Below are 21,558 nucleotides of genomic sequence, written 5' to 3'. Positions count from 1 at the left end.
GCCCAAGACAATGATAGTTGACAAATAGGTACCTGTCATGGAGTGCCTGAAAGTTCCAAGGTCAGAGGGGTCAAATATGTTAAAAGCTTTCAGCAACTTCTGTACTATCAGGAGGCCCTAGGTGATGTTATTTTACCAGTAGCATGCTGGGATAGAGTGTTATAAAGTATAATTTGGTCTGGAACACGATTTTACTTTTACGGAGTTCTTCATCATGATTGGTCGAATTTCGTGACGAGCGATACAGCCCCTCTAGGCCTCTTGTTTCTATTTTGAAACTAGTACAGTTTGACATTTTGTGTTTAATCAGTGCTATATATTGTTGGTTTATGTCGAATCCATGATATTTTAAAGCTCAAACGCCATGGCCGTCGTCCATCAATGTACGTGTTAGCCTACCATCATCAGATGGTTGGATCTCAAGTCGCCTTTCATCAATAACTATTGGCCATTGAACAATATTTTGGTGTATACTCCTCTAACTCCATTAAAAGGTCTACAACTTACTAGATTAATTGTATGAATACTGAGCGAATAAAACCAATATAACAGGAAAGAACTTGTACAGTGGAATCGAGGTAGGACACTCCATATCCAAAATAACCACTTACTTATTAAGGAGAAGGGTTTGAGTTAGTCTGAGGCATAGTTCGACCAGGGGAACGTGATGATATATAAACAAAAAGTGGAGCAGATGGGCGGGTCCCAATAGGGGGAATTGATGGTAGGTGAGAGGTTGGTTTGGTTTGTGTTTTTTCGTCCAGTCAACAGCTCTAGTCATTTAAGGGCGTGCCAGGTTTTGGTGGTGAAGGAAAGACGAAAACAATACCGACCTGCAGCCAGTTCCTAGCGACTGACCCATGTAGGCCCCGAACTCGCGGCCCGGTGGTGGTAACAGAATTTTAAACGCCTTAACCACTTGGCCAGCGTTACTCATACCTACGTGACAAGTCCTCAAAGTACAACTGTTGTCGACGACATCTTCTTATCCGAGATACATATTATATATATTTCAAATACATATTGAAAACTATTTCCACATATGCAAGTTGACGATTCAAGCTTTTTAAGAAAACCTTTAATATAACTAGAATGTTTGACGTTATCTGTTATCAGTTATTGAAGGAACGGATAAAAGGTTAGAATAAATCAAATGACCAATATGGAAAATTGAGACATTTTGTTTTGTTTTAAATCTACTACTAATAACAGACGGTATGAAAAGACAAACACCTAATCTTGTGACAAAGATTGGTTCGAGGGTACATCCTCCTTCCCTGTTTCATAACAGAGATCATTGAGCTTGTTTCTAAGTCCTTGTACCAGCTAAGGATGCTATAGATCACTACCCTCTATTTACATATATACAAAACACAATCTAGACACGAAGAGATAAATGCACGTATGCTACCATGATTGGTACTGCCTCTTGGGATTTAGTCCATTGGCCATACCGTGGAAATAGTCAAGATCCCCAATCCCCGCCGTATGTACAGCTGTTGGGATTGCAAACGTTACAATCACTTGGCCCAGGGGTCCAACCCTGCATGTTTCTGGAACATAACCAATACATAAAAGGGAAATAGAGGAGATCTAAGGTCTAAGACCCAATTGTTGTGAAAAAAGAAAATTGAAGTATCTTCCCTGGGGTGTGGGGTTCAGATTAAAGAATCAGATGCACGATACAAGCCCTATGTGCCACTTTTTTCATTTCATGTTAAGGTGTGTATAGTGGTAACCTTTGTTCGTGCGGGGTAACGCTATGGCGATTTATTTGCCCGGTTTTGTGCTGAGGTATATTTTGTTCCTATGTGTTGATGTGTTGATGCTTAACGATTGGCCGTTTTGTAAAATTAATAACAAGTTAAACAGCAGGAAAAAAAATCAATTGCAGAACATTTATATCATGCATTTTCGTTGTTTAAACTCGTGAAAGCATTATGATTCTGAAATCAGTTGACCATGATTGAAGATATTGATGAAGACTTTCGGTATGCAAAAACTTCTCATTTGATATGTGTGTGCAAAGAGATCTTTTCAAGAAGTCAAATATAATAGAAGACTTATAGTATGTGAATATATTGAATAGATGGTTGTACAAAGAAAAGTACGAAACTAAAATACGGGACTTTTTTTTCTCCGAAATAATGTCTGTTATGAATCCAAAACAGCTATGGACTGAGTTTGAAATAATATAAGAGGTTTGAGGTTGTTGCGAGTGTGATTTGCATATGTATCAGAATGGTATAAAGTTTACTTCACATTCTGTTACTGAAATTGACGCTGAGACAAACGCGATTGAGGGACTATTTGACAGCATTGATGAAGTCAACGAGGCGGTAAATTACGAAGTTTTTTTTCTACTCGAGGAAATACACGGCGCCAATTTCTGATTTCAAACATTGCGATTGCCTTTGATAAGAAATGTAGATTCTCTAAAATACGTCAATATACAAATATTTATTTAGGGTGATGTTTTAGGCATCTTTTTAAAGACATTATGTTGTGGATCGAGGAACTACGTTATGTGTCGTAGTTAGGAGGTAGTAGTTCGGTTGGTATAAAAGCGAGTGAGCGTTCTGTTTCGGTCACTGAGGATTGAAAGGTATTTACTTTTATAATATTGTTTTGTGTCGATAAAAGTGATTTTAAACATATAAGATATTGGCACAATTATTTGTACATATCTCAAATTGAAGGATACCAGTCTTCAACTGAATTGAACCTATCTTCAATTGAAGTGAACATAGGTACAAATTAACTAAACCTAGATACAAAAACAGCATATCTCTCATTGAATTGAACCTATCTTTAATTAACTTGGACCTATCTTCAACTAATTGTTCCCATCTTCAATTATCATTTTAAATTAACATATATTCAAATGATTGAAGATGGGTACAATTGATTGGAGAAAGGTACAATTCAATTGAAGATAGGTTTAATTCGTCTTTTTGAACCTATCCTCAATTCAATTGCACCTATCTTCAATTATTTGAAGATATGTGCAATCATTTGAAAATACATTGTATGTTTATTTGGCGTTCCATAGTAATTGTCCCCGATTGTGCGTTCGTCTCGGCGAATAAATAATTGAAAATACGTCAATATGTTACAAGAATAGATATCAAGACAGTTGCTCTAGATAACAAGCGATATCTGAAGCCCTTGCTGTTTGTGGTGAGGCATATAGTTTTTCCTGTCCCGTCATGACGCATGCATTTTGAGTTCCAAGGGTAAGGCCAATTTTTATTTTTTTATTCTGATTTAATGTCATCACCTAGTGATTTCATTCTTTACAGAATTTGATCAGTTGTAATACCACGTCTAGTATGAGAATACATTGGAAGATTTAACAGCTTTAGATACCGAAGTCAATGTCAAGGTAACTCTTACTATTTAGATTAATGTTTATTTCCAACACCCAAATATATATAGAAAAATGGTTCGACAATTCGGTTCTAAGTTCATTTCTTATCAGATTTTGATAAAACTCTACCCAATGGTCCTATTTTTGAAGGCCCTATTATCTATCAATTTACTATTTTTAGAACATTTTTAAACAATAGATCTAATTTGTGTGGGAACAGGGACATTCGTGTAACTACATTGATTTTCTAGTTTCTTGAATTATGCGAGCATATTTATATGTAACCAAACTTGTCATCTTGAGAGCGGTTTTCAGATTACAGCAGTCAGTGCCACGTTCCACTGTACGCCTGTGATACCAATCACACGACGTTTGAAATAGAAAAATGGAATTGATTTTGTAATAACATTAACGGTCTTAAGGTAGTACTTGCTTTGTTCGTGTAACATTCAATAGAGCAGGAGTCTGCAGTAGATACATGTAGCTAGAGAGACTGACTGGCAGCTAGTACGAAAATTGGTCGATACGGTATGACGGAAGGCATAAGGCCTAAACTGCTAGCACAGCACAACGAAACAAAAAACCCTGCGATCCAGTCAAAACACATCTAAAAATAGACAGGACCAACACATATATCTGTCGCCGTGGAAATGGGAAATAGAGGCTCATTCTCTTCTCTGAGATACGTGGTAAGTTTTTAGCATGCTAAGTACATTTCTGATGTCGGAAGAAAACAAATATTTTGTGAGCGTGACTATTTTAAATAACAATCGGAATGTGTGTTAGATGGCTAAACGGATGTAAATTTGGTTAAACAGGGAAGCGAACAGGGTGCTCCATTTCATTAACGTTCTGGATCATTTAACGTGTACACACGAGGTACATGGTTTATCATTACAACGGTACGATTATAACTCGTGTATTTAGGGAGAGTGACTCATGTGGACACGTTTATACATTATTTATATACCTCCACATCACAGGGTCTAATTACACGCGGTATCGAACGACATATACATATGAACTACAATGGTTTACGTGTATTACACATGTGCACATTGAATATTTGATGTCAATGAGTGTTTTACAAACAAGAGTGTTGCTTAACGGATATAATTTACATATTATATACATGAATGTCTTAATGTATAGGCTTTGTCTTTTATTGCAATTGAAAGCATTCGCTAGGTACGTCATGTACGTAGACCTCTGTGCATTGTTTATAGGGAACCCATAGTAAGCGTGATGCTGACTAATATTGAAATATATGTTATATATGAAATGTCTTGGGAAGAAACGTGTATCAATGTCTAGGGAGGGGAAACGTCTGAGGATGAACAGGGGAAAGATCGAACCCTACATGGCAATTTGTCTATCATAAATCTCGTCACAATTACTTGTATACAAGCATTATATATCTAATACATAGACAATTCCCAGCTTGCCTCGTTTTTTAACTGTCTGGTTTTATCGACCACCTGATCATGACCTGGTACTTGAAATGGTGTATCATATCTGAAAACCAGGACTAGCAGGCACAGTTCAAGTGTTTTATAACAATACTGACATTATACAGCCCACGTACCGAGACCAAGTGGACGGTATAGTGTTGTATTCATAGCACATGCGTCTTGCACAATAATATACAATATATGAATTATCAAGATATAAATATATGAAACATAACATAGTTTTTTTGTGCCCAAAACCTGTGATAAGGGAGTGTCAACTATATATTAAGATAGCGCCGTGTTTACACGAACTACTGACATAAGATTTTTCTTACTACATTCGTTCATATTTTTAGAATATATTCACTTGAGCTCACGTATTCAAGATGAATTATTTACTATAATTAGCTTTCGGTTACAAGCTAACCGAGGGGATATGTAATTACAACAGCATATTTTATATAAGTTACTTCTGTTTTTTTTTATGTATTTTGTATTGTATTATTGTCTCATGGTGACTGTTTTCTCTGTTTTGTGTTGTGAAATGTAAATTTCCGATTTCCTGTCTTGATAAAGGGGCGGATCGCCCTGAAAATTTGACACATTTTCTTTGTCTGCACTGTCGTTATTACTTCTTTGCCCATATATCTATTAAGATAGATATTTCGCAGAGTGATTCTAAATTATTTACAAAAGTATATATCAAAATGCCTAGGACTGTATATATTGTACATTTATGTAGCACACACACATCTCCTTACACTTATATAAAGCATACATTCACAAGAATTCCCTCTATCTACCCGCACTTGTGTAAATAACCCATATAGCTGCTTGTTATATTGATCACGTACGATACTTTTCTGTATGTGGGGAGGGCCGATCGATTTTGTCACCTTTGGTTTTATTCTAGAGGTAGTCCTTTTCCGCTTACATGTTTTAAGTACCATTTCGATTATTGGCGTTCTGGTGTCGGATATAAATATTGATCCTGTGACATTTCGATTGACCTGTGGGTAGAGCACATACCCTAGTTATATTTAATCATAGATCGTTTTAAAATGATAAACTACCGTCTTCTATCTATATTCAGATGTCCTCTGTCGTGTTCGTATCACCGTGACCTTCCACTTCACTGATCCAATTTGTATGTGTAGGCGTATCATATTTCAAAAAAACCTACCGAAACACTTGTACGATCATCTTACACTAGCACTCATGCCCACGTATACGTAAACATGTCTGGATGAAATTTAAAACCGCCAGTCATCACATGGAATATTTACATACACCAAGATTATATAAAATAACATGTTTTTTTGAGGTCATTGATTATTGTTCAAAGTATGAGCAGCTTCAAACTGAAAAAAGTTCATATTTCAATATTTTTAAATTCATTTAGTAACGTTAATGATGCACTCCTGTTGTTTGTGATGACAGATTATGGGAATCTATTATTATTTTTATGGATTATGCACCTTGACTTGTGTGTTTACGTTACATTTAAGCTATATTTTCTCCTGTACACCTTGCTGTTAAACATCGAGACGGTCTGATGGCGTGCTTAAATAGTGGCATCCTGTGACTACTGATGAAAAGCATTGTAGGCTTTATGTGATCAGAATGTGATGATTTGAGGTTATAAAGCAATAGCTGGAAAATACTTTTCTGCCAGTCCTCCAATAGAGCACAAGCATCAGGACTTCCAATACCACGCAAAGTCCTTGTTCTCCTATACAACATTGTATCAAAACACTGCTTCTCCTATATAAAACGGAATCATGATCCTCAAATATAACTCTTTATAATGGTTTTTCCAATAAGATATGAAACAACACAACAAAAAATCCTTGTCCTCGCTTAGAATTGATCCTGAAACATAAATCGAAATTCTGATCCCTGAATTTAATTCTAATCTTGATTCTCATATTTAAAACAAAATCCTGGGCCCTCAATATAACACGAAACTATTGTCCAACATCCTTCCAGTTGTCTTCTAAAATCCTCCAATATTATACGTAATCCTGGTCCCTAAGTATAACACAAAAATCTCGTCCTCAAAACAGCACGATTGTCTTGATTCTCCAATATATCACGAAATCTTTGTTCCTAAATGTTACTTAAACTATTGATTTTGTAATATAACAAGAGATCCTGTTTATCCAATATTTCACGAAATTCTGGTTACAAAATGTTAAAATACGAAATTCTGGACCCCAATTGAAGCCAAATCCTTGTTTTCTAATTTAACATAAAATCCTGATTATCAACTGAACACATTCACCACCTTATCCTCAACTGTACCAAGGAAAGCTGACCTTGCACCATAACACGGATTCCTAGACTGTCTATCTCCACTATATCACATTAACCTTATCCGCAATTATACCAAGGACCGCTGATCTTGCACCATAACACGGAATCCTAGACCGCCTATCTCCACTATAACACATTCACCAACTTATCATCAACTATACTAACGAAAGCTGACCTTGCACCTCAACACGGAATCCTAGACCGCCTATCTCCACTATAGCACATTAACCTTATCCTCAACTATACCAAGGACCGCTGATCTTGCACCATAACACGGAATCCTCGACCGTCTATCTCCACTATAACACATTAACCTTATCCTCAACTATACCAAGGACCGCTGATCTTGCATCATACCATGGCATGCTAGTCTGTCTATTTACTACATGTAGTATATAAAAAAAATCTGTTTCTCCAATATAGCACACTAACATTATCCTCAATTATACCAAGGAAACGCTTATTTTGCATCACAATTTAACATGGAATCCCAGTCCTTACAAATACTACTATATCACGATATACTGCTTCTCAACTATGAGATGAAATCTGTGCCCCCTCCTGTTGGCTATTTTGGGAACATTTACAAAAACAGATGATGTGACTGATAACATTTACATATGAATAAAGAGTATATCCAGCTACACAGACTGATGTGTATTGTTCACTCTCAAACGTTACCAACTAGGACCCGGAAGCCTTCTAAAGCCTCACAACATTAAGAATAACTACCTCAAATACGGTTCACATTTCAAAGAAAAAAACAAAAACTGAAATTCAATATTAATATTACATACATGTGTGTGAACTTACAATGATACCTGTTAAACAAGTTTTACTGAACCTTTCTGAAACTGCCTTTTATAAATTCAGTAGCCAATTTGTAAGCTGACCACACAACCTTGTTCTGGTGAATTCATCCGTTTCTTTCCATGTGACTGACTGAATTGCGACTAGATATGAATTATTATATATTTTCGTTTACCACATGGGACGGAGTAAACAATATTGACATGTATACGGGTATGTTGTCATCGCATGGGATTGTCTATGGTGAGTACCTGTCGTATCCTTACCCCACAAGTTAGTATAAAATGCCGTCAGTATTGACACGTAAAGGGTATGCGGGGTTATGAGACTATAATACTGACCTGAAGATGGGGGGTATTGTCGTTGGGTATGGGGGGTTATGAGACTATAATACTGACCTGAAGATGGGGGGTATTGTCGTTGGGTATGGGGGGTTATGAGACTATAATACTGACCTGTGGTTGGGGCGTATTGTCGTTGGGAATACGGGGTTATGAGGCTATAACACTGACCTGAAGATGGGGTGTATTGTCGTTGGGGGTACGGGGTTAGGAGACTATAATACTGACATGAAGATGGGGTGTATTGTCGTTGGGTATAGGGGGTTATGAGACTATAATACTGACCTGTGGATGGGGTGTATTTTCGTTGGGAATACGGGGTTATGAGACTATAATACTGGCCTGAAGATGGGGTGTATTGTCGTTGGGCATACGGGGTTATGAGACTATAATACTGTCCTGAAGATGGGGTGTATTGTCGTTGGGCATACGGGGTTATGAGACTATAATACTGACCTGTGGATGGGCTGTATTGTCGTTGGGTATACGGGGTTAGGAGACTATAATGCTGACCTGAAGATGGGGTGTATTGTCGTTGGGTATACGGGGTTTTGAGACTATAATACTGACCTGAAGATGGGGAGTATTGTCGTTGGGTATACGGGGTTATGAGACTATAACACTGACCTGAAGATGGGGTGTATTTTCGTTGCAGAAATTAGCTACTGATACCATAATGATTGATTTTAAGAAAAATTATGCTTAAAATTGATCCTTATATCATATCCTTGAGTCTGGCTTACAGCTATATCATATCCTTGTGTCTCGCTTACAGCTATATCATATTCTTGTGTCTTGCTTACAGATATATCATATCCTTGTATCTGGCTTACAGCTAAATCACATCCTTGTATTTGGCTTACAGCTATATCACATCCTTGTGTCTGGTTTATATTTCGTCTTTGTGTCTGACTTATATTTTATTTACACTTTATCCCATTTGTCTGGCAAATAGATGAAATATACCCTGGTGTCTTACATCTATTTTATATTCCTTTGTCCGTCTTACAGTTGATATCTGTGAATGGATTACACATATTCATATTCCTAGGCGTGTCTTAAAGCTTAACTATGTCTCTGTTACTAGTAACTGATATAATTGTTTATTCCTGGGCTTGGCTTACAGATCTGTTTTATCCCTTTGTCTGACACATAGCTTACACACAATTAAGATCCTGCGACTTGCTAACATCAATTGTTTTATTTCTTTGGCTGGCTTGCAGTTTTGTTTAATTCTGTGATGTGACTGGCTTATATCTAATTATATAATATTTGTTCCTATGGCATATGACAGCTACGGTAAGAAATCACAGAGAGTACCTAAGTGTCAATAAAACCATATAACAAATTCAAAATCGAAAAAACAAGGCCATACTTTAACAAAGGAAATATATACATGGTTACCATTGGACAATATACAAGGAGAACAGAACTAGCGTTCCGGAGGGGTAAGCGTCTTATGTATAGCTGTAAGAAGCAGGATACAGGGATTTAATATAGCTGTTCGTCAGTCACAGGCTTTACTATCGTTCAAAGTCAGACATAGGGATATGATATAGCTGTAAGTCAAACACAGTGATACGATATAGATGTAAGTTGGTCACAGGAATAAAATATAGCTGTAAGTCAGTCACAGGGATATAATATAGCTGTAAGCCAGTCACAGGGATATAATAGAGCTGTAAGTCAGTCACAGGGATATGATATAGCTGTAAGTCAGTCACAGGGATATAATATAGCTTTAAGTCAGTCACAGGGATATAATGTAGCTGTAAGTCAGTCACAGGGATATAACATAGCTGTAAGTCAGTCACAAGGATATAATATAGCTGTAAGTCAGTCACAGGGATATAATATAGCTGTAAGTCAGTCACAGGGATATAATATAGCTGTAAGTCAGTCACAGGGATAGAATATAGCTGTAAATCAGTCACAGGGATATAATATAGCTGTAAGTCAGTCATAAACATATTACCCCGAGTGTTTTTCTTTGCCTTACCCAAAGTGCAAAGGGACATTCATCAACCATCCTCTGCTGTATCTAGCAAACAATGGCAGATATGAAGCAGAAACTAATACTAGTACAACTAGGAAGTGTTCTTGTTTTGGAGCGCCATATCACAGTGTGTGCTTTTATTCATGCATATGTAGATATTGCAGATACTATTTCATTTATTTTATCATAACGTAATCACGTTTTACAGAAAATAGAAATCAGAACGTGAATACTTTCATTATCGTGGGGCGATATTGGTTCAGATCACTCCATCTATTTTTCCAAAAATGAACTTGTGACCAATTTATATCAGATAAAAAGAATAGATTTGTAGAAGACGTATATTTTACAAATGTTTTCAACTAATTTGGTGTTCTTTAGTTTCGAATTAATAGACACATGTTCAATTTGCCAAGTTTTTGCTCTTCAGACTGCTGACGTCACACACGTGACCCGATGACCTGTCCAAGATGATGTTTAAAACAAGATGGCGGAAGAGTACCCTGTGTCTGCTTGCAGTGGTCATGGTGGTGGTCATCCTGGTGATGAACATACTGGACGTTCCCTTCGGCCTGCTGGACAAGGGTCTCCAAGTGGAACGTGATCCACTACTAGCTTCTCCTGGTAAAGTCAAGACCGACATACTTTAATGTTTCAATTTATTCATTTGATCGAACTTTATTTACACGATATGGAAGCCTAAAGACGCTAAAAGAAGGTTTACCTATAAATTCACACATCATGGTCAGCTAAAACAGATTAATCTATATTTTCCAAGTACGGTGTCTTTGTAGCCTTGCATGGGGCTTTTGTTGTTGAGAATATAGTTGTATCGATCGAATGAGAAAGCTTTCTCTGTAGTTTTGTTTGGATGACAGTGTTATGCTCGGTGTCTTGTTTGGCGTGAATTCTTTGGATGAAAAATCACATTGTCACATTGATCGAAATTCTAAATTTTCCATCGTTATGATTGGATGAGAAAGAATAGTATTAAATGTCATTGCATGATACAACTTCCTCCCCCTTACGTAATTTTCTTAGCTTAGAACGAAATGTACTCTGTCACCGTCACCATACAAATGAGCAGTAAAATGAACGTACATTTACGTGTTGCAATTGTGCTAGATGACAATCAAATTCTCAAAGATTAGCCACATCGTCGTGGTGTAATGTATTTCTAGTTCAAATTGTCGTTCATGAATGAGCATGCTGACAATATCATCACCGTAAAAATCATCTCATGTCTGTTGGCAACATCCTAACAGCAGTTCCCCGGCCTGTTTTCCAGTTTTAAACATAATGTTTTAAATGTCTTTGAAATGTGAACCTCAAGTTTGGCATGAAAAATAGGGGTTTACACAAGCAAGTCAAACGTTTTGAAAATAGGTCACTTTAGACTATGATGGAGACTCTAATTTTTCTAGAAAAAAATAATTAATACAGAATGTTTCTAATTTCACATTGAGTTTAATACGTGTAAGTGACTATGCCGTACATAAATGTTTTAATCGTATGTTTACTGCAGTTAAGATTTTAGAAAATTCTTTTTGATAAAGTAGGCTGTTTTTTATTTACCATTGTAAGAGCTCCTGTAGAGTTTAGAGATCGACTGATATGCCATATATAGATTTGGCTAGGTTACAATAATCATATATTGATGTCACTGACTCTAGAAGGTGCCTATCATAAGAAAGATAACTAACCTAAAGTGTAACCGTATTAAAGGTATACTGATGAGCGCTGTGTCATGTCCACGATACAATCCGCCGTGTTACTTATATTTAACAATTCTATATTTTAACAGTGAACAGGAGAGCGTTAAGTATATGCCGATGTCATGCTTTATTTCTCTAGCTGTCTACATGCAGCTTCCAACTAAGATGGTTGTAGCTTAGAAGATATAGTAAGATACTGAGGTAGCATATTTTACCGATACATAAATGTAAAACGATCGGCTTTGTGACAATCATGAAAACATGAACTTGACATGGTACAAACATTATAGCACATTTCCTTCACTATATTTATAACATGTCTAGCTCAAATATTATACAACACAATGTTATGAAATGGCATAGCATGTAAAGTTCATACATCAATCTAAGCAACTTTGTTTTCCTGTTCACAATCTGCTGAAATACATCTCTTCAGTGTTTAAGTATAATTATCTTAGTTGTGCATGGCCGCCTCCATCTTGATTTGTGGCCAGCGTGCTTCGCAGCTAGTAAAAGAGAAATTAATATCTGCATGATTAACGTTTATAAATACGTCATTTCTTTTCGTAACATTTATTTTGCTTGCAAAAGAGATTAATATACTATTATACCGATATTCTATTTGTCTGCTAAAATATCAGCCTTAATGCCTCATTAATGAGAAATGTATCATTGCTATGTACCATTTTAACAATTAAAGTACAAGTCCAATATATCCAAATTAAATATCTGAATTCCAATGTTCACTTGAGGTTTCTAAATACATGAATGACTTATAAGGGGTTAAGGTTTGACCAACCATACCATGATTACAGGGGCTAATTTAAAACTTGACGTGTGGAATTCCAACCACAAAGTTAAATGTGGTAGACTTCACACAGTTAGCTGTAGTTGATTTCACACAGTGGCAGATGTTACAAACTTTAACAAGGTAAATTTCACATAGAAGGATAACATTTTGATTTCGCACAGTTTTACCTTTTAAATTTCAAGCATTTGAGCATAGGTAATTTCGCTCAGTTTTACTTGGAGGTATTTCAACATTTTTACTTCTATTGTTCTTATGATATCCTTTTCATATTTCATTTTATAGTTTCCGTTCCTGTGATCATTCCAGAAGTTGAAGTGTATACATTCCAGGAAGTGACGAAATGGACACGTGACTCAAACGTGTGCGCTGCCATAGACAATAAGATATACCATGGAGATTTTTTCCGTGTTCCTTTAGAATCTCAGGTTGGTAGCTTATCCGTGTTTATCCATAATCCAACTAAGGATGGACTCTCCGGGAAAATTTATAAGGAACGAAGATGGGAGCCGAACATTCTGAACGTCATACTTTTGTTCCTCAGAACTGACGATGACACAAATTTTATAGACATTGGAGCAAATATTGGCCTACATGGTTTGCAAATCGCCAAGTATGGACGCAAAGTTTTAGCTTTAGAAGGTAGCATGTATAATGTTCAGCATATATGTGCATCAACACACTATGGGCGCTTCCATGACTACGTAAAGGTTATATATAATGTTGTAGGAAAGGACCACAGTATGTCTAACATAATACTCGGACGCGGAGGGGATTTGACCGGAAATTTTGTGAACATATCAAATATAAGAAAACAAAAGTTCAAAACTGATGGTAGGTATTCGTACAAAGAAACATCCGTTTCTGTACCAACTGTGATGCTAGATGATTTAGTTACATGGGAACACTTTGAAATGTTCAAGAAATCGTTTATCAAAATGGATGTGGAAGGTTCGGAACACTTTGTAATGGAAGGCGCAAAACGGTTTATGCAGAATTCCATTATAAAAGGAATAATAATGGAATGGACATGGCATATAGGTCAAAGTTCATCAGAAACGATACTCAGTATAATGAAGTCCTATAACTTTCAACCTTATGACTTCGCAAACACCAAAATCACGCGGAAAAAATTCTTTACTCAAGACAGTGTTACAAAATTGTTTCGAAGTTTGAATCCCAATGAATCGAACGTTTGGCCGGATAATGTGCTCTGGATGCCTGCATCATGATCATTTCTAACATATCAGATTATGTTGGCGATGTTCTATAAGCAAGAGTTTTCTGTCTCCTTAATGTCTGAAATACATTCTCAAAGAATAATGTCTCCATGTAAAGCTGTAAGGCGCATGCTTTTGCTTACTAATCCAGCAACGCTGCTTATCATAACGTCATCAATGCAATCAAGTCATTAAGTATAATCTCCCAACAGGTGTATGATGTGTACTCAGAATGTTCTAATGCTAGATCTGATGAGTATAAACCCTAGTTGCCAAGCGTGTATTCGTGTTACAAATGTGCTATCATGCTATAAGCGTATTGTAAAGTGTTACAAATGTTTACATGAGTTACAAGTGTGTACAAGTGTAACAAGTATGTACTCGTGTCACAAGTGTGTTTGCCATGCTACATGTGTGTTACACGTGTGTGACAATTGTGTAATTGTTCCAAGCGTATCGTCGAGTCATCAGTTACATGAGTTACAAGTATGTACCGGTGTTACAAGTGTGTACTCGTGTCACAAATGTGTACTAGTGTCACAAGTGTGTTTGCCATGCTACAGGCTTGTTACACATGTGTGGCAATTGTGTAATTGTTCAAGGCGTATACTCGAGTCACCAGTGTGCACTCATGCAACAAGAGTGTGTAACAAATGTTAACATGTGTTACACGTATGTATAAGTGTTACAAGTGTATACCCATGCTACAAGTGTACACACCATGCTACAAGTGTGTTACGTGTGCTACAAAATGTTAACATGTGTGACAAGTTTGTACAAGTGTGTACTCGTGTAAAAAGTGTATAAATTTGCAATAAATATACACGTCACATGTGCTACAAGTAGTTTTGTTGTAAGTGCGTATTTGTTTATAAAATGTAAACACATGATCTCTTCATGTTCCATTTACATATTGATGAATATAAAACAACGATACATGACCTCGTGCTGTATATGAATATGTAACACATTGATAGACAAATCATGGATGAATGTGTCTGTATATCACATACGTCTGTACAGTGAATGTGACATATATATAAACACGTCACTGTTTAACACATGTGTAAAGACAGTGTATGGATTATATCTGTAGATATTCATGTGTGGATCTTTAACACACTATGGATACAATCATCGGTACGCGTATTCTAATGCATGTTCCAGCTCTGTAAGTAGTTTATTGGTACACATATGACCATAACAGTTGTTCATATTAGTACTAATGTCATGATGGCAACTTAATTGATTCAATAATTTGTTCGCAGGTTGATATACATTTTGCTTTTATGTAATTTATTCTGACGTAATTATTCGTTATGCTAAACTTTTGATTTACTCAATAGTCACTTTAAAATAAAATATCTTCAAACCTGCTTAAAAAGTATCCGTTCCTTCAAAACAATTAGAATCCAAACATATTTAATTAGTATTTCACTCTCATTATCTATAAAGATAACCCTGTCCTAAGCATATCTATTAATACAGGAATGAAATGAGGTAACTGTTCCCGAACGAGTTATGTTTAGTTTTCCCAAAGGGAGATAAATCGTACGATGTACACTGCGCTTGCTTACGTTTGTATGACCTGTCAATAGTTTTGAAGTTTTATGAAATATATTAACGGCTCATATCCTGTTTGTTCATTATGGCCAATGAAACAGCTCTCATTTCTGCAGGAATATTTAATTTATTGTTGCTTCATTTTCTCTTGGATAAAATATTAAAAGACCGTATCATATGAATACGTTGTTCCTACTTGTATTTAGCTTCACATGAGTAAATCAAGACATAATTAAATGCAAAATCTTCACGCCTTAAAGCTGTTTCCCGTCTTTTCTCAGCCTGGGTTTGGATTGATATGATATGTATCTAATTTTCTTTGTGTACCTTGATGGTTGCAATATTTTCTGTACAGTGTGGTCAATTTCAGTTCACTCAAGCTGTGATGTCCTGAATTGAAGTGTGTTTAAATGACGTCATCAGTTCACAATTGGCTATCAACAGGGACATCTTTGTGAACATTCCATTAAAATATCTTCAGTTTGTAATTAATTGACTTGGTTTTTTTATATTAAGCATTTTTAAAACAACGTTTTACTTTGATACAATATTGAACAACATTATAGATATTTGTTCTTTGCATCAATGCATTCTTTGGTGGTTTTTTTTTATCGTTTGTGAGATGTTTTGAAATTGTTCAACGTTTGACACCGTAGTATCTGTTTGTACTGATAGACTGATAGACAATAAAATGAAAAGAATTCTTCTTAGAATTGAACCTTATATTAGAAACGTTTTATACAATATGGATATGAATTGTTGGCAATGAATGAGCTAGGAGAACATAATTGTCCTGCTGCATCACAATATCTGATAAGTGTATGATGTGACTTATGTGGGTCTTTTCTAGTCTTTTTACAATGTGTATAACGTGGGGCTTTTCCATGGGTTACATCTCTATTCTGATAAGGGATTATTGAGGAAATACAAAACAAATGTTCACATATATTATTTGTGATATTTTTTTTTATATCTCTTTTCTATGTTTTTTACTTATTGTTTACGTAACACACCTACCGTTATACGACGAATGACCGTAATGTTGTGATGAGCAGTTTTTACCTTGCAGTCAAGAATTGTATTTATACATTTGTATTGCTGTTTGCTTGTTGATGCATTTTGTAATTTACCTATATGTGTAAATAGAAAAGGACAACGATGAAGTATTCAAAAAGGGCCAAAGAGTGGAGAGATAGAGAGAATAAAAATTTGAAATTAGGACTGAAATTCTGGGTTCCTTTGTATCCACTATTGAGAGGAAGCTAGTATTAATCTCTCCAAGCATAAGGTAGGGGCAGCTGCTAAAGTCATGTCGCCCAACACTGTATTGGAACTAGGAGATGTAGAAAAGTGTATACCATATGTGTCATCAAGATACACAAAGCAATATTTACAAATGTCGATGTCCTCTTCCTACATCAACGTAACAACAGGCTTATTAGTTGATACGTGTAACATCTTGTTGTGTTAACACGACATACTCGTCTGTATTATTTATTGCAGTTTTTATAATTTTGGAAAAGGCTTTACATCTTGCTTTAAACAATAATTGAGCTTGTGACCGAATTACATATCTTGTGACCTAATTACATAGGCTCTTACAACACTAAAAATTCGATATGAACTTGTCAACTAGGCAGCAAACAGTTTAATATGAAAAGATCTATTGAACGTATATATTCAAAAGTTGCCATACTGACGCGACGCTTATATTGCAAAAATGAAAAGTCCTTTTACAGACGCTTACAATCAAAGGTCTCAATGCAGCCGCACGCACTGAAAACATAGGTAAAGGATCCCTGAAATGTTGCTTACATTTATAATTTTATAATTTTATAAGTTATCGTAACAGACAGTAATATTGAAGATACCTGTATTATAATTCCTCAACCGACGACTCGTACATTGTGTGCGTGTGTTTAGGGTTCAACGTCCTCGCAACGGCCAGGGTCATATGAGGACGGTTGCTTGTGACAATCACGATACTATGTAAATAAGAAAAGAAAAAGATTGAGATCCCAATTTGACATCAGTATGACATTCCTATAATGACGATACCAGGTGATAACGGTACCTCTTGAAATGCGAATGTCAAGGACGGTGCTTTTCATTGAAAACTGATGTTCTCTTTTGGTATTTTTATCAGATAAAATGTTTTGAGTTAAGTTGATGCAATATGTAGCTTATTATATCATCTGACTTCTTTAATGAAATAAAAGAGTGTCATTTTATAAAACCTGCACTGATTTGTTGTATTTTTTTGATAACATTGGCGGATCCAGAGACCTATCTGGGGGGTTTCCATGTGGGGAAAAATTTAGGAAAAATTGAAAATACATGATTTTTAAAGAAAATTATCATGTTGCCCAAAAAACCGCTGGATCCGCCACTGGATGATAAAAAGAGCTTACGGACTGACAGATATGTATTAGGGAAGGTGGTATTGGTGTTCGTTGTGTACGTAACATGTTACGTCTGGTGGACATAGTATTGTTTTGTTGAGAGTCAGTGTTATTATATTCAATTTAAAAGATTTGTTCACATTTCTTTTTACAGTAAATGGGGAAAGATCACGAATAATTTACAGTGTACATACGACAAATGGTTGTTTTATATCTGTAATCAATACTGTGACATTAAAACTAACGAAATAAAAAACCAAACACCTGCTATAACCATTAAATATATGGAATTTAATATCGAACGTACATATAGCAAGAAACATGATTTTATTTGTAAACTAAAAACAAAACATTTTACATCAAATCATCAAGTACTAGCAAATACTAGCATGCTATTGAAAACACTTGACATATCAAATAGTGTTAATTAAACTAAAAGTGCAATATATACTACGAGTTAATAATTCCAATAACAGAACACCGTTGTGACACATGAGTATATCTCTACTAACAAGTCAGCACCGCAGTTCCACATCACATAAAGTGCTAAAGGCCAAATCGATAAAATATGTTTACTAGTTAATAGAGTGTGATATGTTCGATATCCCGTTCAATTCATTTGTGTTCAAACCACATCCATAACATATTAATAGGATACATTGTCCCTGTTCTTTAACAAAACGCTGTATTAGAAAGCATGCATACGTATATGATGTATATATGATTCTATGATAAAGCATACTGATACATACACGTGTTAAACATGACGTTATATTTGTGTTATTGATGGCTGTATTTCATACAAAAGGTGTATAATAACGGAGTTCTGTAAATGGGAATGAATGTCTTATTATGATGTACTTAAGATAAACACGATTAGATCAGCGTTGTACACGTATCTAGTCCATTTTAAACACTTAACTTGATCAACCACGATAGTTAGGATGATCAAGTTAAGTGTTTAAAATGGCAACACTAACACCAATACGTCACATCGTTCTATATGTATCTGTTTATCTCCTAAAACTCACACCTTATAATTAGATATGTTCATCATGTGGTTAGCAAGGTATGTTTATACAACAAGTATCACGTGATCGGCGTTCGTCCTAGTGCGTCCACAATAACGTGATGAACTCCTTTATCGTACATCAAACAGCGGTTGTCCTTTTAGTGGGAAGTACAGGATAAATTTGGTTTAAACAAAAATTGAACAAGTCTGAGAAATCTAAATAAAGAGAGACGGATAAGTTAGTTAAATAAGAATGTATATCGAACGTTATACAACAGCCCGTATTTCGGTAAATTTTCTTTGCATTTTTGTTCTGCTCGAAATGAATGTATCATAATTAGGCTACAAAATAAGCATAGTAATCTCATGTGAAAACGAAATTATCACTGGGCGAACATTGATTAATCTGAAGAAAGGCAAACGCTTGTCAAACGTCGTTTGTATTTTCTGTTTAGTATAGAAGGCTTTTGTTTATATGGATATCACGTCCTACTTATTGTGTAGGTGCAGCCTACGTTTGCAGATCGAATACTGAATTACAAAATATTTTTATTTATATCATAATACTAGGATAATCTTCGGCATTAGAAACCTAGGCATGCTTAAGTGGACAACTTTGTGTGTGTATAAGCCTCCCTCATCGAGGCATATCCATGTTCTTTATGATCATAGTGAACTATTGGAATAATTTTATGTATTCCGGTAGAAGTGTTTACATATTAACACCATGTGGTGGGGGCGGGAGGGGGGATTCAAGGACGTTACTATCAAGAAAGGAAAAGTTTACTTACGATGGGAAAAATCGAAAACTTCACAATTAACTTATACTTGAGTAGCAAGCACCGGCCGGTGTGGTCAAAAGATGTCTTGTTATTTAAAGACAGCACAACGTCCATATTTCTGAATGTAAATTTGAAGGATTTGGCTAGTTTTTTGTTACCTGTCTTCTAAGCAGATTGACGATGACTATTGGCAAATTTAAGGTTGCCATCACAATCTCTTTAACCCTTAGACTGCCACAGGGCCGATTTGGGCCCATCTGATTTTTACGTTGACTGCCGCAGGGCCGATCTGGGCCGATTGGCTTTTAACGGATTTTGACGTCACGCTCGGCATTGTTCGTGACGTCATCAGTTCATGTGACATGAGACGATCTGGAAACTATTTGTTCTGTGAGGCAATTTATGTTCAAATTTCAATCATGTTATAAATTGTATCGGCATCGCGGACGCACATATCGTATACCAATAGAAAGCGGAGAACCTGATCTTGAAGCTCGTATTTAAAAAAGATGACATGCTTTCCCCGTTTTCTGAAATACCCGTTCAAAGAATAAAGGAAAAAAAACCAAAATCATGACACCAAAGTATACACTGCGTGTACCGTTTCCGGCATTTCACGCAGTTGAATATTCTAATTTGATCTCCACTCTCCTTTCTGTTTCGGTGTCAAGTGATAGAGTATGGGTACTATTTATATATTTATCTATTTCTCTTGGACTTTCTGTAAAAATTCGGAGCAACGGTGTCAGTATATTAGAAACCATTCGCGGACTTTCGTGCTGTAAGCGATGTATTTAAACTTTCAATTCCTCGGAGATATGACGTTGGATACGGCTAGTGGACACATGGCACAGACAAGGTGTCTAATCCCTTATACACAAGATCTGGTATCCTTTTTTTAAAGTAACTAAACTTCTGTCTTCTATACTGTAGCTTTCGGTGAAACAATAGCAAACAAAAACATTTTACAGTGATGTAAGCCTATTTTCCGTAGTAGATTTTCATACACACAGTAACCCCCACCTTAGATTCTTTTATTTTTATTTTATTTGTATAGCGACTGAGCCAGTGTATACTGTTGTTCAGATAAGTTGGCTAGATCAATAGTATAAGGATTTTTGAGGTCCGTTCGGACCCTGTTTCAGTTTTTTTACTTTTTATTTCATCTCTTTTTTTTCTTAAAAGTTACATAAGGTATGTCTCTTTCACTTCGCAGAAATGATTGACCAAGTCTATAGTCAGACTGGAAAAAGTTTCCAGTGCATAATTAGTACAGTAACAAGGGGCGCGTTCGGATTCAAATATATATATAATCAAATCAAGAGATGTGCTGTTTGCCGACCTTTTCATCAACTTTCGTCATGACACATACGTAAATTACGCTAGCGTACGCCGAGTTCTGTTAACATCCTTCCAATTTTAAAGGAGCTGTGGTTCTTTTAAGTCGCTTCAAACAGTTACTTATTTACGACCTAGGTTGACGAAGATATACGTGCCTCGGCGAGCAAGAATCAGTGAGAATAAGTTATTGTATTATGAACTTGAAGACGTCAATAAAAACACTGTGAAATAGTTAATATAATGTCGACTGAAATATTCGGTACTTTGTTTTGTTTGTCTTAGTTATGTTCACTGAATCAAACCATTGATAACTTACAAGAAGAATGTCTCACCTGTTGGTTGTCTCACAAATTCCTCATAAGATGCAAATAAATATTATTGAATAAAAATGGTTCAGCACCATGTTGGGACATTTGGACGCTACACAGGTA

The 21,558-nt window shown here is 35.9% G+C and overlaps 1 protein-coding gene across 2 annotated transcripts; it reads left to right on the top strand.

The window, feature by feature from the left end:
* The first annotated feature begins 3,863 nt into the window (after window positions 1–3,863).
* LOC110459695 lies at window positions 3,864–16,078 on the top strand. 2 transcript variants are annotated; one of them, XM_021512067.1, is made up of 3 exons: window positions 3,864–4,059; window positions 10,715–10,908; window positions 13,093–16,078. In XM_021512067.1, the coding sequence occupies exons 2-3, from the start codon at window positions 10,755–10,757 to the stop codon at window positions 14,037–14,039; spliced, it is 1,101 nt and encodes a 366-aa protein (XP_021367742.1). In that variant the 5' UTR covers window positions 3,864–4,059; window positions 10,715–10,754; the 3' UTR covers window positions 14,040–16,078. The 2 variants fall into 2 exon arrangements, with proteins under 2 accessions (XP_021367742.1, XP_021367743.1); XM_021512068.1 differs by lacking the exon at window positions 3,864–4,059 and adding an exon at window positions 7,320–8,190.
* Window positions 16,079–21,558: the final 5,480 nt, after the last annotated feature.

The sequence above is a fragment of the Mizuhopecten yessoensis genome, unplaced genomic scaffold (genome assembly GCF_002113885.1).
Source record: "Mizuhopecten yessoensis strain PY_sf001 unplaced genomic scaffold, ASM211388v2 scaffold10185, whole genome shotgun sequence".
Lineage (NCBI taxonomy): Eukaryota > Metazoa > Mollusca > Bivalvia > Pectinida > Pectinidae > Mizuhopecten > Mizuhopecten yessoensis.
Note: the sequence above shows the minus strand (reverse complement) of the source record. Positions and strands in the feature narration are given on the sequence as shown.

What these genes read in the sequence shown, in the direction of transcription:
- LOC110459695 (XM_021512067.1), top strand. Translation starts at nt 10,755, where the DNA reads ATGATGTTTAAAACAAGATGGCGGAAGAGTACCCTGTGTCTGCTTGCA. An exon ending in TCCACTACTAGCTTCTCCTG is followed by an intron (nt 10,909 to 13,092) that starts GTAAAGTCAAGA and finishes TTCATTTTATAG; the next exon opens with TTTCCGTTCCTGTGATCATT.